The sequence below is a fragment of the Notolabrus celidotus genome, chromosome 3 (assembly GCF_009762535.1).
Source record: "Notolabrus celidotus isolate fNotCel1 chromosome 3, fNotCel1.pri, whole genome shotgun sequence".
Classification (NCBI taxonomy): domain Eukaryota; kingdom Metazoa; phylum Chordata; class Actinopteri; order Labriformes; family Labridae; genus Notolabrus; species Notolabrus celidotus.
In genome coordinates this window covers 12806306-12825697 of record NC_048274.1, presented here as the reverse complement: position 1 = coordinate 12825697, position 19392 = coordinate 12806306, and the positions used below count along the sequence as shown (strand labels likewise).

The 19392-nt window shown below is 39.6% G+C and overlaps 1 protein-coding gene across 3 annotated transcripts in view; it reads left to right on the top strand.

The window, feature by feature from the left end:
* The window catches only part of galnt18b (UDP-N-acetyl-alpha-D-galactosamine:polypeptide N-acetylgalactosaminyltransferase 18b), a 197144-nt gene that overhangs the window by 138916 nt on the left and 38836 nt on the right, over positions 1–19392 (top strand). For all 3 annotated transcript variants that reach the window (XM_034680878.1, XM_034680879.1, XM_034680876.1), the window contains exons 3-6: positions 198–364; positions 8937–9120; positions 10800–10997; positions 11245–11359. In XM_034680878.1, the coding sequence (XP_034536769.1) occupies positions 198–364; positions 8937–9120; positions 10800–10997; positions 11245–11359 (664 nt within the window). The remainder of the gene's footprint in view (positions 1–197; positions 365–8936; positions 9121–10799; positions 10998–11244; positions 11360–19392) is intronic.

Sequence of the window (19392 nt, the reverse complement as noted above, 5' to 3'; positions counted from 1 at the left end):
CATTGCAGGTTTAAGGCTTGTGCATTTATACTGCTGTTTCTGGTGCTGGTTCCTATTTACGAATACTTCCTTTCACGGAAAAAGGGTCCAGATATAGTGTGCCAAAAAGCATTGGCATGAAACCTGTCATAATTCTTCTCTTCAGGAATCTATGCCAAATATACCTGTTTATGTTTTCATGTGTTTATCCTCCACAGGTGCAGAAATGCCAGTTATCCTTTAAACCTCCCTCAAGTTAGCATTGTGTTCATCTTTGTGAATGAAGCCTTGTCCGTCATCCTGCGGTCCATCCACTCTGCCATCAAGAGAACACCCTCCAACCTTCTCAAAGAGATAATTCTGGTGGACGACAACAGCAATAACAGTAAGCAGCACCGTCTTATGATACAGAAAACATTTATTGTTGCAAACTCAGGCAGCGTAGGCCTGATCAGCTTTACATTTTGAGGCAACAGAGAGAAGCTTGGCACATAAAGCCTCTGGAAAAAATCAGCTTGACAAAGTAAAAATAAATTCAGAGTTGAGGGTTTCATTATTGATAAAAAAAAAGCTACACATGAAGCATACCAAGGGTTCAGAGGAAAAGATTAGTTATTTTTTCTCTCAAATTTTTAAGTCAAGAATCTGAGTGAAAATGTATGTCTGTAACTTTTTGAAAAGTACTCTCATTTCCCTTTCAGACTTTTTCTAAAGACTGCGTTGGCAGATCACTTTTTATATCATAAGTCTTTGGCTGTGCAGAAATAACTAGTATAAAAATGGAGTCTGCCATCTTAAATAGTATTCTTTTCCATGGATCTCAATTTGATTGATCAGCCAACTGATTAATCGGTCTCTCTATGTTATCCAGTCGTACTCCTGCTTGTTGGAAGTCAGTCCTGAGTGATAACAGGGTGCTAGCTAATGTTAGCAGTTTGTCAGGACTTTGGAATACCCTTGTCTTAAATAGCATTTTTTTGTTTAAATTTTATAAATACTGATTTAAAGTAAACAGAAGTGTGAAATAAGCAGCCAGACAAAGTGATGTTGGACCAAAATAACTATCCATTTCCTTAAATTATACTTAAGTTTTGATGTTTCCTATAAGAATGATCATCTATAAGAAGGATGCTAACCAGGGGTGCAGCTCGCACGGCTGGAAGTGAAGCTTCCACAAAAACTCTTCCCCCTGGTGGCTGGCTGTAGTATAGGTCAAAAACTCTGTCTCCCCCATTCATTTGAATGGGGCTGTGGTCAAACTTTAAAAATTAAATACACGTCGTAAGAATGTTTCTCACATCCGCGTGTTGCGGTGATATGTAGTTATTATTTGACTGTTTTGTGTTTAGGGCCTCTTTTTTCTGAAAAGTTTCTTTTCCGTTAGTTATCAGAGGTTAAAAAACGGGGTTTTACTTCCGTATTCACTTTGATTGACAGCTGCCGTAGAGAGAAACTCCATAGGACCTCGGGACGGTATGCTGTAGGGCGGAGCTCGTTACCGTGGCAACACATAAATTACTGTGGCAACACAGAAATTCTCTACTGCACAGACTGGCTGCAGAAAAATTTACAAGATGTCTGCGTTCTGGAACGGGATATTTTGGCTTCAAAACCGTTCAATGGGAAAAGGCAGAGCGACGCTGTCCATTACATATACAGTCTATGATGCTAACCTGTTACCTTAAGCGTCTAATAGCATCATGTACGTACCAGGGATAAAAACATTCTTAGATCCTCAACAAACGTTCCTGGAATGTGAATGCAATATCAAGTGGATGTTCATATGGCATTCTCTCATTATCGTATTTTTTTCAGATTAAGTTTTTTTTAAGTCGCCCTGTGAATGTAGCTTGCAAGGTATCACAACAATAGCCATGGAAACGTATTTCAACCAACATGCTAAAATCATTCTATAAAGTAATTTTTAGCAGCTCTAGAAGCTTGAATATTTACTGCTCCTCTGATAGCCTCCAGACTGCTTTAACGTTTTTTAATTAGGGGCTGTGTTCACTGGATTTAACCCATAGATGAATAACACTAATTAGCTGCAGCGCCAGGAAATTTGCCCAGGGGCAGATAACAACCCAGCAAGGTGATGAAGTGTTTGTACAAATCTTGTCTGCATTTGCAAGCCTAATTCTTACATCTGCATGCATTCCATGTTGTGTAAACAGAATCAGGTTGAAAAGATATCCAGTTTATGCTGACAATGTGTAGCTGCTGAGCTCTGTTCCCTTGTTATTACTGAGATGACTGATGTGTGCAGCCCCTGTGAGGTGACTTTAATCTGCCATGCAAAGCACAAGAAATAGACTTCAAGTCACCTGTGAAGAGTGGACCTATAATTTTCTGTGCAAGACTTAACTACATTACAGAGGCGGGAAGCAGGCTATTAAAAGGCAACAACACTGTGCCAAGGTCATTTATGGGCAATATATACTTAAATAGGCTGTGCTGCTTGTAACAAGGACAGAGACAGCCATTAGGGGCAATCAGCACGGGAAATACTGGCATTGGAGAGGATGTGTGTACCAAAGTCGATAATGCAAAACATGTAGCATGGCCTGTAGCCTGCTGGAAAAGAATATAGATCACTGTCTTTGTCATTAAACACACTGTGGAAAGAAACACTCCTTTGGGCTCTTATTTACCAGAGAGTTGAAAATATAGCCCATGTTTTCCATTAAGAAGTGCCTAGATAAATCCAAAACTTCCTCCAACTCCTAGAAGGCCATTATGAGATTATCACGTCAGGCCCTTTAAACATTCATATTTCACCACGTAATTGAGAGCTAGGGAGCAGTCGCCTTTGGCTCCGTCAGGGACCCAAGTCACGCGTTGACATTTTGCTGATGGCATTTCACCCTGTTTTGCCTGAGCACTCTGTCACACTGCGTCTGATAGGCCTGGTGTTATCATTATCACCATGACTGTGAATCTTATCTGTGCTAAATGTTGTTAGCCTGTTGACCCGTGATGCTGCTGAGATTGTTGGAGGGGTCATTGTCCGCAGCAGACCTCCCAGGCACCCACAGCTTGACATTAGTCATCCAGCACTGTCACAGCTCCCCTCCGAGAGGCATTAGCATGCAGCAGTATGTGTCGCTATCAAGGGAGAGAAGGGCAAATTGACCTAGCTGATTCCTCCTTAATTGGATAATGTCCCAAGCTGTGGCCCGAGAAAAGGTTTGTCTGTGTAAAAACAGGATTTTGTGAGGGGCTCACTTATTGGACAGAACATATGATTCCATACTTTACCTGAAGTGATACCAAGGAGTGTTATATGTAAGTGTGGCTGGGGGAATTTTTTGATTGACAGCAAATTTTAATCTTAATATAGTCAGCAGAAAGAAATGAATGCTAGTATGCCAACCTCTAGCTGTCTCCCATGGTGCCCTTGCCAGATCACTAGCTGTCAGGGGCTTTCTGACTCTGATTCATCTCATCTGTGAAATTAAGTGAGTCCTTTAGAAGTGCATCAAAGAGATTTAAAGAACTAGTTTGTTAATTACTCATTTAAAAAAGTTTCTCCTTAGTATTTAGGGCTGCAGCTTATACAGAAATCTTAATTTTTGATTGATAATTTGTGTGGCCCATGAATATTGTCCGTAAATACAAACCAATATTTCATCAGGTGTTTTTTTTTTTCCTCTTTCTAAGGAGTAGAGTTGATAGTTGTCGCTTCGGATACTGACTACAAAGCAGTATTTGCTTTCTGGGACTAATGCCAACTGAGTCAAAGCTAGTAAAATGTGAAATGTAGGATCATCTTACATTCAGGGTTAAGACTTTATATAGTCACCAATAATTGATCTCAACATTGGATGGCACAACTGATCTCTATATCGAGTGCTGACTGAGGCAAGCAGCCGCCACAACTATGGAGTCAGGGCAATGAAAAATGGAGAAGCTAGGACAAGATAAGATAAGATAATCCTTTGTTTGTCCCATTACAGGTAATTTAGTGTTACAGCAACAAAGTAGATAGTGCAAAAAAATACAGAAAAAGAGCACATAAAAATAGTGAATATTACATTATTTCTAATCAAAAGTAAAAAAGTGTATCCTAAGAAAAATATGTACAGAACTAATTGTACATTTGTGTAAAACTGAATTAACAGTGTATTTACAGAATCAATAATTCAAGTAACAAACATGCACAGACTAGTAACACAGGTAAAAACATATGTACAGAACTAATGGGAAAGGTGGGAAAAGCTGTATCTCATATGTTGAGAAATGAGATGAATTAGGTAAATGGCTGATAATAGTCTCAAACAAAGTGGCTCAAAAGTAGGCCAAGGGAACCATCAACTAAGGGGCAGTTATAATGCTGATTTTATGATATTGCTAATCAATGCAGCAGAGACTTTAAACAACTGTCAAGCAGCTAAGCAATATGGTGACACAGAGTTTAATGTCGGAAGATAGCAGACTCAAAAAGACAGTCTTGAAAATGCTAACAGTCAAAAAACACTCACTGTGGTCCTCAAAGCTGCTGCTTCCCAGGACTGACAGGAGAGTGTGTGAGTGTGTTACTGAAAGCAGATCAAAGTTATAACCATTACCAAAACCATCATCCCACTGAAGGCCTTGGAGATCACCATTTATGTTTTTTTGATTTAGACAGATGGCCTAACAACTGATAATCTACAGGTACCACAGGTGCTTCGTTTTGGAGGGTTGTATGGCTTGTCTTGTATATTTGGACTAATTCAGATTATTTCAAACATGCTGGTATTGCAGAGATAGCTGATATGGACCAATACTTAAGTTTTGATTCTTCTCCCATAGATTAGTTATGTAGTGTAAAGAGAGAATTGAGACTGAAGACAGTAATATTGTGTTTCAGACTCGACCCTTTGGCTTGATTTCACTCTCTCTAAACTTCTGTACATCATTGTGAGTTTTATTACATTTTTGTGGATCCAATCAACAGCTCAGGGGTCCAGAGAAGTTTCAGCAACTGTTTGAAAGCAGGTAGACATTCAGCAAGCAGTGACAGCAGGTCTTGCCAATGTAAGCTTGAGGGTACACAAAAGTTGGGATGGTACAAGCTTAAAACCAACAGTTTGTACTGTCAACTAAAAGCACAAGCAGAGTATATTTGTGCTGGAACTTCAGCAACATGTTTCTGAACTTTTCTTTTGCAAACTGCAATTCTTGCATCCAAACTCTGGGCCCTGGAAAGAATATTGGTGAAACTAAGGAGGATGAGCGAGCAACAGTGGGTAATTTTAAACAGAAGTTTTCACACCTGCAGAGTTGTGTAGTGAGAAGTTGCCAAGTGGTGCCGTGCAAACTACACAGAAAAAGTGAGACCAGATTTCATGTTGATTTGCCATCTGCTGAGCAAGCAGCAAAGCATGTGTGGTGATAAATGGTGATTAGCTTGAACATGTATGAGAGGAACAAAAAGTATTCACAGCTTAGACAAGTTGATGGATTGATGAATAGATAATTATTCAAAGTGAAGTGTGGGTGTCAAGTAATTTATTCAATACATTCAAAACACAGATGCGCTCAGGCAGGAGATCATTTAAGATTAAGATATACAGTATAAACACACCAATGACATGCAAGAGCCACCAGATGTCATGCAAAGAGTCAGGATGATGAGCTCATGGATTTAGTGCAAATGTAAGGTGATAAGAAAGTACAAGCAGTGGATGAATAACAATTACTCTGGAAAGCTTAGTTCAGGCTTACATTACAGTACAAGTATATAGCTGCAACATTATATCCATATATTAATGGAAATAACAGTCCAATCCAAACATCGAAAATCCATTGCAGAGTTATGCTCATATTTTTACATGCAACAATATCACACATACATTTTTCACACTATAAACTAGGCAGAACGAAACTATTTTGAAGCCATATCAGAATATAAAAGATACTTAAGGATAGAAAGCTTTAATAACATCTTGTTGTGGATTAATATAAACAGTATTCATAATAAGGTATATATAGTCTGTATAATGCTGTGGTCATTTTTTACGCTGCAGGAAGGATTATAGGAGAACTTTAAAGCGTATTCACCATCATGCAGCTCTCCATTAGCTTTTCATCCTCTGAGAAAAACCTGTTTCATGTTACATTCTGAATGCTTTACAGGATTTACTTCTTGGCTGCACAGTGATGTCAGAAACCTGTTTGCATGTTGTTTCGGTCCAACTCCGTCCCAGAGCCCATTGCTTTCCAGCAGAGCTTCAAGCAGGACATCATTCCTGAAAGACAGATGACTTCTGGCCGTCCGCCATTCCTGGTGTAATGAACTGAGCTTTATACTGATTTGTTAGGAGACATTACCTATCATCATTCTTGTTTCCAATTCGCAAACACATCTCACTGTCTTAATTATTGATGGATTAAAAATTATACTATAATCTGCTGGACTGTCACTAGCAGCTGCTCGCATGAGTAACTGCAGCAGCGTTCCTTTAGCCAGAATTAAGACTCCATATTGAAGACATTTATCAACACACATGCTAACAGTTCAATTAGTAAAAGTGAGTGTTTCGTGGCCTTTGCTTTAGATCTGGATATCTAATCATGGGCAGATTTATACCTGGGATGTCTGCTGATTGCAATTATCAGGAAAGGATAGAGAACCAACCACTGCTGGCTCATCTTAATGGGACACTATCATACTTATTGCAACATAGACATATTCTTAGTCCTACTGTGTGTATAAGAGTTTTCAGGCAGAACTCAACTCCCCCTTCTGTAATTGTTCCTTGATTGTTTATCCCTGTGACTACATGAAAGCGCAATTACCTCAATGACCTTGTTCCTGTACTGATGCACAGGTGACCAAATTATGTTTTTGTCTTAATAAGTAAAATATGTATCACACAGTCATCATTTCGTACATATTTAAATTGTATATGAGGCATTTAATTTTTGAAGGGTTTAGCTATTGTGATCAGGGCTTCTACCCCACATGAAAATATTCCACCAAGACTAGTTCCCTCCAAAATTATAAGTCTATTTACATATATATTGCACCTTTAGACTTTGTGCAGGACACGGAAGTCATACGCCTCAGCTGCTGTCAGCTGTCAGGCTGCAGTTTAAATCATTGTTTCCGATCCACGCAATCAATCACAGGTCATTCTAACAATAAGGTGGTCTATTTAAACACTTCTTCCCTCTTGCAAATAACAGCAACACCTTTGCTGCCCACATTCTGCTGCTGTTTGTTGATCTTTGCCTCCTCCACTCGAGCATCCTCCTGTTTAGTCTAAATGTTTGTTTTACTGTAAAGCCAAACAGGCTGCTTGGCTAACCCGGGGAGCGCTAAAGCAGAGCCTATAGCACCAAGCATAACTGTATTTCCATTTGGCAATAAATGGTTATATCTATGACAAAAGTGTTCCTGGTTGAACAAAGGTTTATGAAGGACTTCATCATAGAATCAAAAGTTAGAACAAAGCTTTAGATCCCACACAACATAATGAACACAAACAACATAAAAACCCAAGATACACAATTCCAGATATTTTTTATCCTTGTCCAAACCCAGCCTAAAGTCTTGAGTGTCCACTTGAAGCTGGCTCCAAAAGCCAGGGATGCCCCATTAGAGCCAGTTTTTACATCAGAAACAAAGATGTTTACAGCCTGGTTCCAAAATGTTGGACGTGTCTGTAGCTCTGTTTTTTTTTTAAATTTTGACAACTATTGATGCGTTGATTACTTATGACTCATCACTTTGATGCATGCTGCAGCTATTGGCCTGGAAGTTAAGCTATGGCCTCAACTCCTCTTTTGAATTCTATGTTAGCCAGAAGTTATTAGGAGTCAGCGTTTTCAATATGCTGACCACCAGAAGACGTGAACTAGAAGAAAATAAGGCACATATAATGTATAGATATAAAAAACAGTTCATATTCAGATAAATCATCACTGAAGCAGGTTGTCTTTGAAGAAACTTGCTGCTTTAATCATATTTTGAATCTATGATCAAAGGTGAGCCTCATGTTGTTTCAGATTCTTTATAAACTTCACCATCTTGTGAAACAACTTTTTGCAGATAGATATTTTTACTTGTGTTGGATTCAGAAAATATATTTCTTTTGCCTTTTATGAAGAGCTCGCTCTGCGTCTGAAGCAACATGAGACACAGCATGACGTCACAGCAGCTACTGTCTGCTTGAATCTGCTCTCCATTCCCGTTAAAGTCAAAAGGTCAGGACTGCTGAAAGTGAAATTGTTCAAACATAGCCGAAGGTTATTTTTTTTTACAAGTGCTGAAGAAAGTTATCTTTTTTTTTTCAGCTTTATCCACCCAATTGCAGTGTATAGAGTTGTGATATTACTGCGGCAATGCACACTCACTGGATTTTGGTGACATTTATCAGAAGACTCAAACACCCCTTTCTTTAAAAAACAATAATTAGCCCAAGGTTTTTTCACTTTGCTTCAAATATATCTGTTAAATTACTCTCTGAAATGTATTCTTTGTGAGAAAATAAGCATTCAATATTTTTCTTACTGATAATTTGTCTTTTTTTTTCTTGTAAGTACCTCTGACTCATTTGTCCTGCAGGCTTGTGACTCATCATAGAAAATATAGCTCAGGTAATAATGGAGACAAACTTTGAAGCCAAACAATAAAATAGATGGACTTCCTCCATCTCCTCCCTCTGTGTTTTGGAAGCATTGCTGGCTGAGTCCTCGATATTGCAGTATCCCGTTACGACCGGTAAGCTCCATGGAGGTCTGCTGTGCCGGCTCAAGCTGCTGTGTCTTTGGTCCACTGATCAAAGCACTGAAGCATGAGTGCGTCTGGCCTCCTACTATTGAAATTCTGCCCACTGTAGAAGAACATGACTGTGTGTTGTGGGTGGAAGTTTGCTCACAAGTACCAGTTTTCTCACCTTGCTCTGTCAGGTCTCAAAAAAATCTTTAGAAATGTGTGAAAACTTCATTTGTGGTTGTGTGTTTTGTAGACGACCTGAAGGAAAAGCTGCAGGATTTCGTGTCGGAGACCAACAGCCAACGTCCAGGATTTATTAAGATGGTTCGACATACCAAGCAGGAAGGGCTGATCCGGTCCAGAGTGAGCGGGTGGAGGGCTGCCACTGCCCCAGTTGTTGCCCTGTTTGATGCCCACGTCGAGTTCAATGTTGGCTGGTGAGTCACTTAAAGCAGGTGCAGCTTGAGGTCAGACCAGCTGAACACAAAGATGCTGATTCTTCTGTCACATTATTGCGTGTGGGTTTACAGAAATAAATTACATTTTTAATTGTACTCTTTTTCCAGGGATTGTATCTTTCCCTGAACCATTTTTAAGATCTACTCACAGAGAACACTGCGCACGATCATAACTGTCACCGTCAGGTTCCTCACACTCCCCCCTGGAAACTCTGCACTCTGTCCTAAATCTGTCATGAGAATCTGAAAAAACATCCAAACTTACACCACCACTGAGCGGATGTGGTTTTAAATCTTCATTGTATGAATGTTGAAAAATGAATGTGTTAACTCTATCTGCTTTTTTTGTTACAGTCATGTGGTAATTATAAAGTATTTATGCACCTTGGGAATCTGCTTTGTCCTCCTTCAAAAGTTAAATGACAGGATTAAAATCTCTTCTACATCTATTAATATAAAGCTACTGCCAGCAGCCAGTTAGCTTATCTTAGCATGAAAACATAACACAATCCAGTAGGCTTTTTTTAAATTTTGTTTCAGTATAGCAAAGCTAGCTGTTATCTTTTGTATCCAGTCATTATGCTTAGTTAAAAAACTATTATCTTTAACGTCAGCAGCTTCATCTCAGTGAGCTTTTTTTTCTGTTACAACTATGGCTATTATTGAAGAGAAGATCAAACTGGTTCAAAGTGACTGTTTTTGTCACCATCTATTTGAAGACGTTGATAAAACAGCCACAAAGTAGTGTTTTGTTGGTGTCTTCACTGTATTTTAAGTGGTTAAAAGCTGGTTGTTGCTGCCCAGTGCTGCAGTGGTTAGGGCTGTTGCTGCTTTTTTTGCAGGTTCCATGTTCCCCACTTGCATGCATGCTTTGGTTCTCTCCGAGTACTCCAGCTTCCTCACAGAGTCTAAAAACATGCCTACCAGGTTGATTGGTCACTCTTAAGTTGCCCGTAGGTGTGAGTGTGTGCATGAAAGATTGTCTCTGTCAACATGTTAGCTCTGTGATAGGCTAGGTTAGGCTCCTGCCCCCCCCCGTGAGTGGGATAAGCAGCAAAAATAATAAGGTCTTGGACTTCTATCCTGATTTCACACTGTTTCAATCACATTTCAACACTCAAATCCCGGCTGGAGCTCACTGGGATGTGTATAGCACAAACCTGAGACTGCTATCAATCTTTTGATCTTGATCTCGACAAGAAATAGAATCTTCACATGTTTGAGAATGTAGAAGTGTCACTTTAAATCTTACATGAATCTGAAATTAATTCCCTTATAGCAGAAAAAATCACACTCTCTTGCAGAGTGTTTTTATACAAGTCTTTTTGTGTTACATGTGTGTGTAGGAGGAATCACGGAGGTAAGGTGTGCAAATGCATTAAATGTCCTTGTTAAAAGTAAATTGTGGATTTTGAATCATTTACAGAGTGTTAGGGAAATATAGAAATGATTATGTCTCTTCATATTTTAATGAAAAAAGACATCATCGTAAGAGAGAGAGAGAGCTTGTCAGAATAATAAATTAGAGAGAACTCACTTTGACTTTTTTTTTTTTTAAGAGTGCCCCTGACGGGACTTTCATGATCACAAAGCTAATGAAAAGAGCCTGTCAAAACAAACTCTCACTGTGAGATTAATTTCTCTTTCCACTTTTAAAGGGCCGAGCCGATCCTGGAGAGAATTAAAGAGGACAGAACCCGAATAATCTCCCCATCATTTGACAACATCAAGTACGACACATTTGAGATTGAGGAGTATCCGCTGTCAGCTCACGGCTTCGACTGGGAGCTGTGGTGTCGCTATCTCAACCCACCCAAAATCTGGTGGCACAAGAGTAACAAGAGTGCACCCATCCAGTAAGTGAGCACCACAATGAAGACCTAAATTAAATAATGTAATATGATTATATGTAAATTAAATGAGATATCAAGCAAAACAAATGTCAGCCCTGCTAATAGGGTAATTCATGCAGCATTCTTGGACAAATTATACTTTCTCAAGGTCTCTTTTCCTTTCTCTGCTGTTACTATAGCAACTGTGCCATGCTAACATATAACCTGTGCAGAAGAACACGACTGATCTTCATCATATTTAATCCCCTAGGAGCCCGGCCCTGATTGGCTGCTTCGTGGTTGATAGGCTGTACTTCGAGGAGATTGGCCTGCTGGACGAGGGGATGGAGGTGTACGGGGGTGAAAATGTGGAGCTGGGCATCAGGGTGAGTAATAACGTCCCCCGTCTCCCACCCTCTGGACATGGACCATTGTTCATGCAGGTAATGTGTGGAAAATTAACTGTGATAATGACACTTAATCACTGTTGAGAACAAGGTCACAGAGGGCCTCATTGTCTAGTTTTCTACAAAATACTAAACTCATTGAAAAAGTGTTGCAAGGCTGAAATGATAAAAAATATCAGGAAGTAAAGAGGCAGTTAGTTCGGAGATGAAAGAGGTTCGTGAAAGACGAATACAAAACTAGTATGTGTTTTTTTTTATTGTTATGATCGGTCAGTGTTCTGCTGTATGTTGAAATGGTCCTTCAATGATCAGTGATTTAGGTTATGTCATTTATCGTCAGAGCTAAATTATGACACTATAATGTACAGATGTTATTTTATGGGCCCCACTTAACAGTTTCAGATGGTCAAAAGTGCGGAGCAGAAGTAGATTTAAGGAGTGTGCAACACCCTTTTGCAACACACAGTTTGGGTGTAAAGGTATGCATTGCAGAAAGGTTGTATTGGGTCCTTTGATTATTCTGAAGTGGCTTTGATAATGTCCATCAAACCAATCATCTCCTATTTCCTTTGAAAGTCAGACACTTCCAAACCTAGCACATAGCTGTTTACGTATATGGTGGTTCTGAGCCTTTGTTTTTCCTGAAATGACAGACTAATGTCCATCTTGCTTCTGATCACACAGAATACTAAACAGCCCCAGTATGAAGCACAGATCTATGGTTATTTATCACGTTGCTTAACTTTGAAAATGGGCGAGCTCTCTATCTTTATTGATTTATTCCTGCTGTTGGATCACATCACTTTATTCCCTACTTCATCAGTAACGGACAATCTGTAGTAGCATTTGTATCCCGTCAGGTTTAAGGAATATTACAGTAATGCTTCTGCATGCGTGAGTGTGTTTCTGCATGCGTGAGTGTGTTTCTGCATGTGTGAGTGTGTTTTTGCATAGGAGTGCGTATGAGGGAGAGTTTTGTGTTGGTCTCAGGATGGAGTTTTGACTAGAGCAAGGCTTGTGCAGGAATCTCTCTTGGGCGTAGCAGGTGATGGGGAAGTAGTGATTGGGATGGGTCTTCCAGTCCCCCATCCCATCAACAACTCCATTTGACATGTTTAACCTGCCAAACCTTGCAATCAGTCAGTTTAGTCCTTCCTGGCTTACAGATTGTGGAGCTGACAGAGCGGCTTCTTCTTGGTCTGCTGAAGCTAATGCTAGCTACACCTGGGTCACCGATGTTAGCAGGACTGGGCTCTCTCGTAACTAGCTTAGTAGAAGTCTGTTGTTTGGTTGGGTACTTTGTGAGATTAGAATAACTCGTCTTGGTGGTGGACAAAGTTTCTCTCCTGTACACAGACTACACCTCACCACTGTATTTTTGTCCTCTACCTTGAGGAGAGATGTAAATACAGGTTTAAATATATCACATTTTTATTATTTGTTTTATTTATATTGAGAAAAATTATGGCACAAAAATTATCATTAATGTTTTATTGCCCAGTCCTAGTTACAGTTACATCACACACTCTGCGATGCAGAACTCCTTCAACCACGAGGAGACATGGAGAGGAAAAATGTTTTTCCTCTCCAAATTCAAAGTAATTTCCTCCAGGCTCAAGGTTCCACGTCCGGATCCATGCAGCCGAGAATGAGGTCAACCTATTGTTCAGTATGTTCAATTTGAATATGTTCATATTCAATCTTGTGCAGACATAATTTTGGAAAAAATAAAATGGTTCCTTTTGGTGCAGAAGACAGTGTAAAACTACTTTTTTTTTCCCCTCAAAAAAATACTGACATTGATAAAATCTTATCAATTCCCACCCCTAGTTAGGTATTACTCACAACAGTGATTACGCATGGTAGAAATGCCCTGACCCCACCACATGAAGGTACTAATTTCTATGTGCACAATGTATCTTTCAAATGGCCCAACAACACTGCACTTAAGACTTTAGACCAGGTTTGACAAATGGCACAATCACTTTCTACTGCCTGAAGAAAGCTCCTTCCATTATGCTTGACCACACCTCATTTCAACACCAAAACACCCATTGGCAAACTCATAGGCGAAAGGTCATTTGCTTCTTACACAAAGTGGGTGGTTCAGATGTAGCAGTGGCACTGGTCTTATGTGCTGTTTTCTGTCCACTTCTTTGAGCTGCATTTAAGAGAAGACCCTCAGTTTCTCAAGGACCTCAGGCTCTTGTGGCAGCAGTTCCTAAGTTATTAGAGCAGATGTTTTATAAGTCTACAGCATGAAGAAATGGGCTGCATCAGACATGAAGCATTTTAAATTCAAGGTTTTTTGTGTCTAATTGGGATTTTATGACTGTGAGAAGAAATTCAAGTATAATCAACCTGATCCCTGTAATGCTTTCAAAGTATTATTCTTAATTAAAGGATAATACTTGAACATTTTGACAGGAGCAGGTGAACACAATGGAGGAGTTACACAATATTATATACACAGAACACATACTGTGACATGCTCTTGTGTAGAATAAATAATCACTGGTTCATTCTCTGGTCTGAATGATCACCTCAGACTCTTTGTGATGCTACTGAAGCACATGTGGGAGTTGCAGCTCTCAAAGTCACTGTTACTGCTGGCAGGGGTGTGTGAAGAGATTGTTGACTGTGTTGTGGTTGTGTGTTTTTCTTCTCACAGGGCTGTACTTAAAGTAATTTGTAAACCATCTCCAGTTCTCACTTCACTGAAAATGGGTTGCTGTGTGTTCAGTTCAGCAGCACTACAAACAGATGGGCGTGTGAAAGAACAAAGCCTCCATAGGGGAAAGCTAATGATAGCACACATTTACAGTACAAAGTCACTAATGCAGCTATCGGCCTGTTCAATAACAAGAAGAAAAGACGGACAACTCCACCTCTTTCAGTCTTACAAGATTCCTCTGTGAGGAGAAAGCAGAAGGGCTTACAACAGGACATTGAATATGGAAATATCTATCCTCACTAATGACAGCGATACAATCATCAGAAAGACAGGAGATCAGTCCTGCAAGTCATTTTTCTTCAGAAATGACATGCTTTTAGAAACCCTGGGTCTGATAATAGCCGTGCTGATTGCTTTACAGCCGGACACATTGATGATTTATCACAGATATCTCAAACTTGGGTCGTATCCCTGTGAATAAGCTGTCTGATGAATCTCTGTGGCACATGTCTGTGTGTCTCAGCTTTGACTCCACAGTTACACTCCATGTTGTTTACTTGCTTGTGTAAGTCTGAATGTGCTCGCCCTTGCCTGGAGGTTAATGTAGTCTCAAGTTTAGTAATGCTTTTCAAAAAGAGGGTGACACAGTGAGCCCAGAGCTACATGACCACAGGACCTTGGCTTGGCCCCAGATTAGCAGTCCCATAGAGCCCCTGCAGGATTTTTCTGTCTGTCTATCTGTCTGTCCGTCTGCCTGGCCGCAGCATATTGGTCATGCCTCTGGACCACCTGCCAGCACACAGACAGGCAGCTGACGCATCCTCAGAGACACACTCAAACCAGGCCAGCAGCTCCAGGCTTTGGCTGAGGCTTGAAAGGGATGTCCTGTGCAGCATGAGGGGGAAATGAAACACTGCATTCAAATTCACAGACTGTCACCGAGAGGAAGCTGAATATTTGTATGGTGATGTACAAGGATTATCATTCTAATTCAGCATAATGACATAAATGAAATATTTATTTTATGTGTCTGCAGCTGCAGGGATTTGTATGTTGTTGTTTTGCTGAATTATGAACACACATGGCCTTTCAAATCCTGTGAAATCATTTGTGATTGAGCAGGGGCTTTTATTTTGAAGGCCAAGACACTGAAATGTTAACTATTTTTAAGGTTGTTTGTATAGCACTTTTTTTAAACGAAATGTCATGCAGTTTAACATGCATGAAAGGAAGTCATGGCCAACATGAATAAGAAAGGACGTGTCAGTAAGCAATAGAGTTATTGCACTGGCACCTCAAATGTGGATGGGAACCAGAGCAATGAATAAAGCCAACAGCTAAAAGTAAAAAAGTAAGTAAGTATGTATGAGTGCAGAATTTATACTCTTTCCCAGAGACAGTTCCTGCAACTCTGAGCCTCGACACTGTGCGCTAGTCATTGCACACAGTTGAAAATAAACAGCAAATGCTGGCAGGGTTTGAACACCACAGAACTTACAGCCAGGAAAGGTCAATCAAAACAGTTAGGTCTCCCATATCAGCCATAACGGAGCTCAAACTAGTGATTTGAGACTCGAAATCTTTTGCATTTACATCTTCTGGAAAGTATGATGAACCCAAATATCCAGGCCTTCATTGTCGGTTAATGCACCGTGTTTGCATCTGCCACTGCAGTAACGCTGGCAGCCTCAGCACATAAACCAGCTGGTTGATTTGTCTTTAGAGGCGGGTGTTTGTCGCTGGATTTAGTCCTTATTTTACAAACTAGTTGTGTTGAATTCCTGCTTGCTTCACTCTTCAGTTTTTAGTCCTGTACTTTTAAACCAACGTGAGTTATGATGTTACTTTCTGTGATGTCTTGCAATAAATTATGGAAAGATAAACCTTGAAAGCATGAGTCCTTGTCCAGGATGAAAAACGAGGCAGAGTTAAAGCCACTGAACGTTGGCCTTTCACACCTGCCTCACAAAGTTGTCTGAGTGTTCAAGCTTAAAGTTAAAATTTGTTGATTTGTATTTTAGGTAGATTTATAAATGTGCAGCAGACCCCAGATATAGTTTTTTGGAATGCAATCCTTTAAGTCAGGCTTGGCGATAAAACACACCAAGTTGGATGGGTCTCTGAAACCAAATAATAATACAAATGATTTTCCAAAACACCTGTGAATACTGGGTGTTGTGCCAGTGAAGCCGGCCTGCAGTAATGCATCACAGAGAGACTAAAGCAGAAATCATCGCTCTTTAGCAGTGCCAGGAAGGTTGTGTTGAGAAATGAGGATCATTGATGAAAAACAATTATGAGACTGGCTTTGTGCACAGAATTTATGGAAGTGTCAATAAAACACAATTACTGTCACATTAACGATTTACACTCCAGATTTTAGCCAAAAAATCAGTAGGTGATTTATATTCAGATAACAATGTGCAATAATATCTGTTTCCATTTTAAACAGCAAGAACGAGAGTATAGACAACACGTGAAACACAACACACAAGGAGAAACTGTATTTAGTCAGTGTTATAAAAGGATGTATAGTGAGATTAGTGAGTGGCTAGTTACAGAAGATTGTTATCTTAACAGGATGAGTAGGAACATGACATGAAGCAGCTGCATACTTTTTCAGCCCACTTGCAGGATGGATGGATTAATGTACTAATCATATTTTTTTGTATTTAAGTCTAAACATTAAAAACCTTTTCATTTACAAATCGCATTAAACTTAAATTGAACTCACAGCAAAGTCAAAGCTTTAACGTTTTCTTTATGGCATTTTGAAAGGATGCATAAAGTCTAACTTTTAAAGTCTTTTGAGATTTTCTTTCCACTCAACCAGTTCTGGTTTGTCAAGTTGTTTGACGTCTTAAGAACAAATCTGAAGTTGCCCTCCAAACAAATTAAGCATAATATTAAAAATCTCCTCAGTGTTGTTTACTGAGTGAGAATATGAACAGGAACTCATGTTTTTGCCACAGTGTTAAAAGGCAGAGGTTAAATAGGCAGTTATACTTTCAGGGGATTGACTGGATATGTCGAGTGGGATCAGCTTGACCCTGGTAAAGCAACAGCAAACAGTTCTTACAGGGTTTTGGCCAATCAGAATCAAGTTCAAGTGTGATGAATAAGAAATAAATCATACATAAAACATAGACACAACCTCTGATTATCACTTTCAATCATCACAACAGTAGTACAACATTGAAGGGAAAATAAAGAAAATTAGTGAAGAAAGAAGTGAAACTAGTTGAAAAGGGGTGAAGCCACAGGGACTGTTTTCAGGCCGCAAGCTAGAGTTAAGGAATAGTTTTAAAAAGCCTTTAATTGTTTGGGGCATAACATTTTAAATAAGTAAAAACAGGAAAAAGAAACACAAATAAGTTTACCCTCACAAGACTCCATTAGGGTCCAAGCATCACAACATCTTTTTCCTTTTCCCTATTCTTAAAATGTTATTCCCTAAACAATTAAAGGCTTTTAAACCTATTCCTTGACTCGCACTAGTGTGCCAGTAGTGCAACAATATTTTAAGCATTTAAATATCAAAAATATTGAATATCTGAATAACATTATAACCCCGTGTGTGGTTGTAATGAAGACCTAAACTGTGTTTGAACCAGGCTGTTGGCACAATTCGGCTTTAAAATTGGGCTCTTTAAATCGAGGCTTGGAGGCTTGCAGGGTTTTTCTGCCTGTGTATTTGTCTGTCCGAGGCTTGGCGGGAATTGACTTGCTTATGCAGCATGCCTCAAGTTTCCCACCAGGAGCTGTGGTGTGTTTGTTTGTTTGGTTTTTACTTGTTAGCCTCAGGGGTTGCCATTTGCTACATATGCAACATTTAACAGTATTAGCTTTTAAAATGTTCACTTAAGCCTTTAGTCTTCATTTCTGCTTCTTGTTTTAACTTTTGCAATTAGTCCAAATTCCCAAATACAAATTCAGCTTTAAAACCTCATCTGTCTCTTATCCATCTCAGGACAATCACAGGACAAACACAGTAGTACTAAATGTGTAAGTTCTTCTTATTGCTGTTCAGTCTTTCTCTATCACTTAAAAAATGCACAAGGTTCTGTGTAATTATACAGAATGTAGACCATAACTTATGCCCCGATGACTCCGTCTGCACTTGAAGAAGAGCACTGATTGAGTTTAATGACCCCCGTGTTGCTGGAAATGTGTTAGATCCCACTGTGTAATCTCAAACTAACAGGACAGTCAGAGAGAGAGACTTGTCTGATGGAGATGATGTGAACACCAACAAATGTAGCACAGCCTCACAGAAGATAAAGTAAGTTTAACGATGCAACTTGAATCTCAATTAAAATGTACAAATGAAACCAAACACTCACTTGTAGTATTGTTACAAGATTTCTTTTAGAGTTCTGAACAGAAACAGGATTTTAATGATAGCCATAAACTGTGAGTCGGTCTGAGCAGAGAGAGCTGAGGTAACACAAGTCTTATCTCAGAACTCTGATGAGCTTCATTAGCCTGTCTTCTTCTCTGTAATAGAATTTGTTGAAGTAATTTTAATTTTACCACAAGGCATTACCTGGCAGAGCTGCTTACCTTAACCTTGCTTACCATCCCTAATCTCTAAATCCTTACTACCTTTCATGTGAACTTAATCGAGCCAACCTTTTATTAGTTTGCAGCCCTTTTTATCTATTATATTACAGACAGGTATCACTCTGTCAAAGATACCTTATGAGGTATGAACATATTGTTATGGTACTCCTAGTAGAGGTATGAATTAAAGTTTAATGCCAGCCCTGTGGGTAGAGTCGGTCGTCTATCAATTGGATGGTTGGTGGTTCGATCCCAGTTCTGGCAGTCACATGCCGAAGTGTCCTTGAGCAAGACATTGAACCCCGAATTGCTCCCTCTGTTGTTCAGAGGTGTGTGAATGTGTACGAATGAGATTAGCTAACACTGATGGTCCCTTACTGTAGCAGCCTCTACCATCAGTGAGTGAATGAGTATGAATGGTTGAATGTGATGAGTAGTGTAAAAGCGCTTTGAGTAGTCAGAACGACTAGAAAAGCGCTAAAAAGTACAAGTCCATTTACCATTTACCAAGAGTGAGCCACATATAAAGGGGACAGAGATTAGAGACAATGGACTGGTTGTCAATGGAAATAGGAGACTGGGTCAGCTCACCTGCGTGCCGGTCTGCTGGTTTGCTCTTGACGGTGTGGCGGTGAGTGGCGAGCCCAAGCTGCGCCTATGAGTTCAAGTTTCTTTTTTAATTTGGTTGGGTTAGGTTTAATAGATAAGGTGTCCTGATTGGAAAAATGAAGGAGGACCCATGTGCAGAAAAACAAAGATTTAAATAATAAAAGAA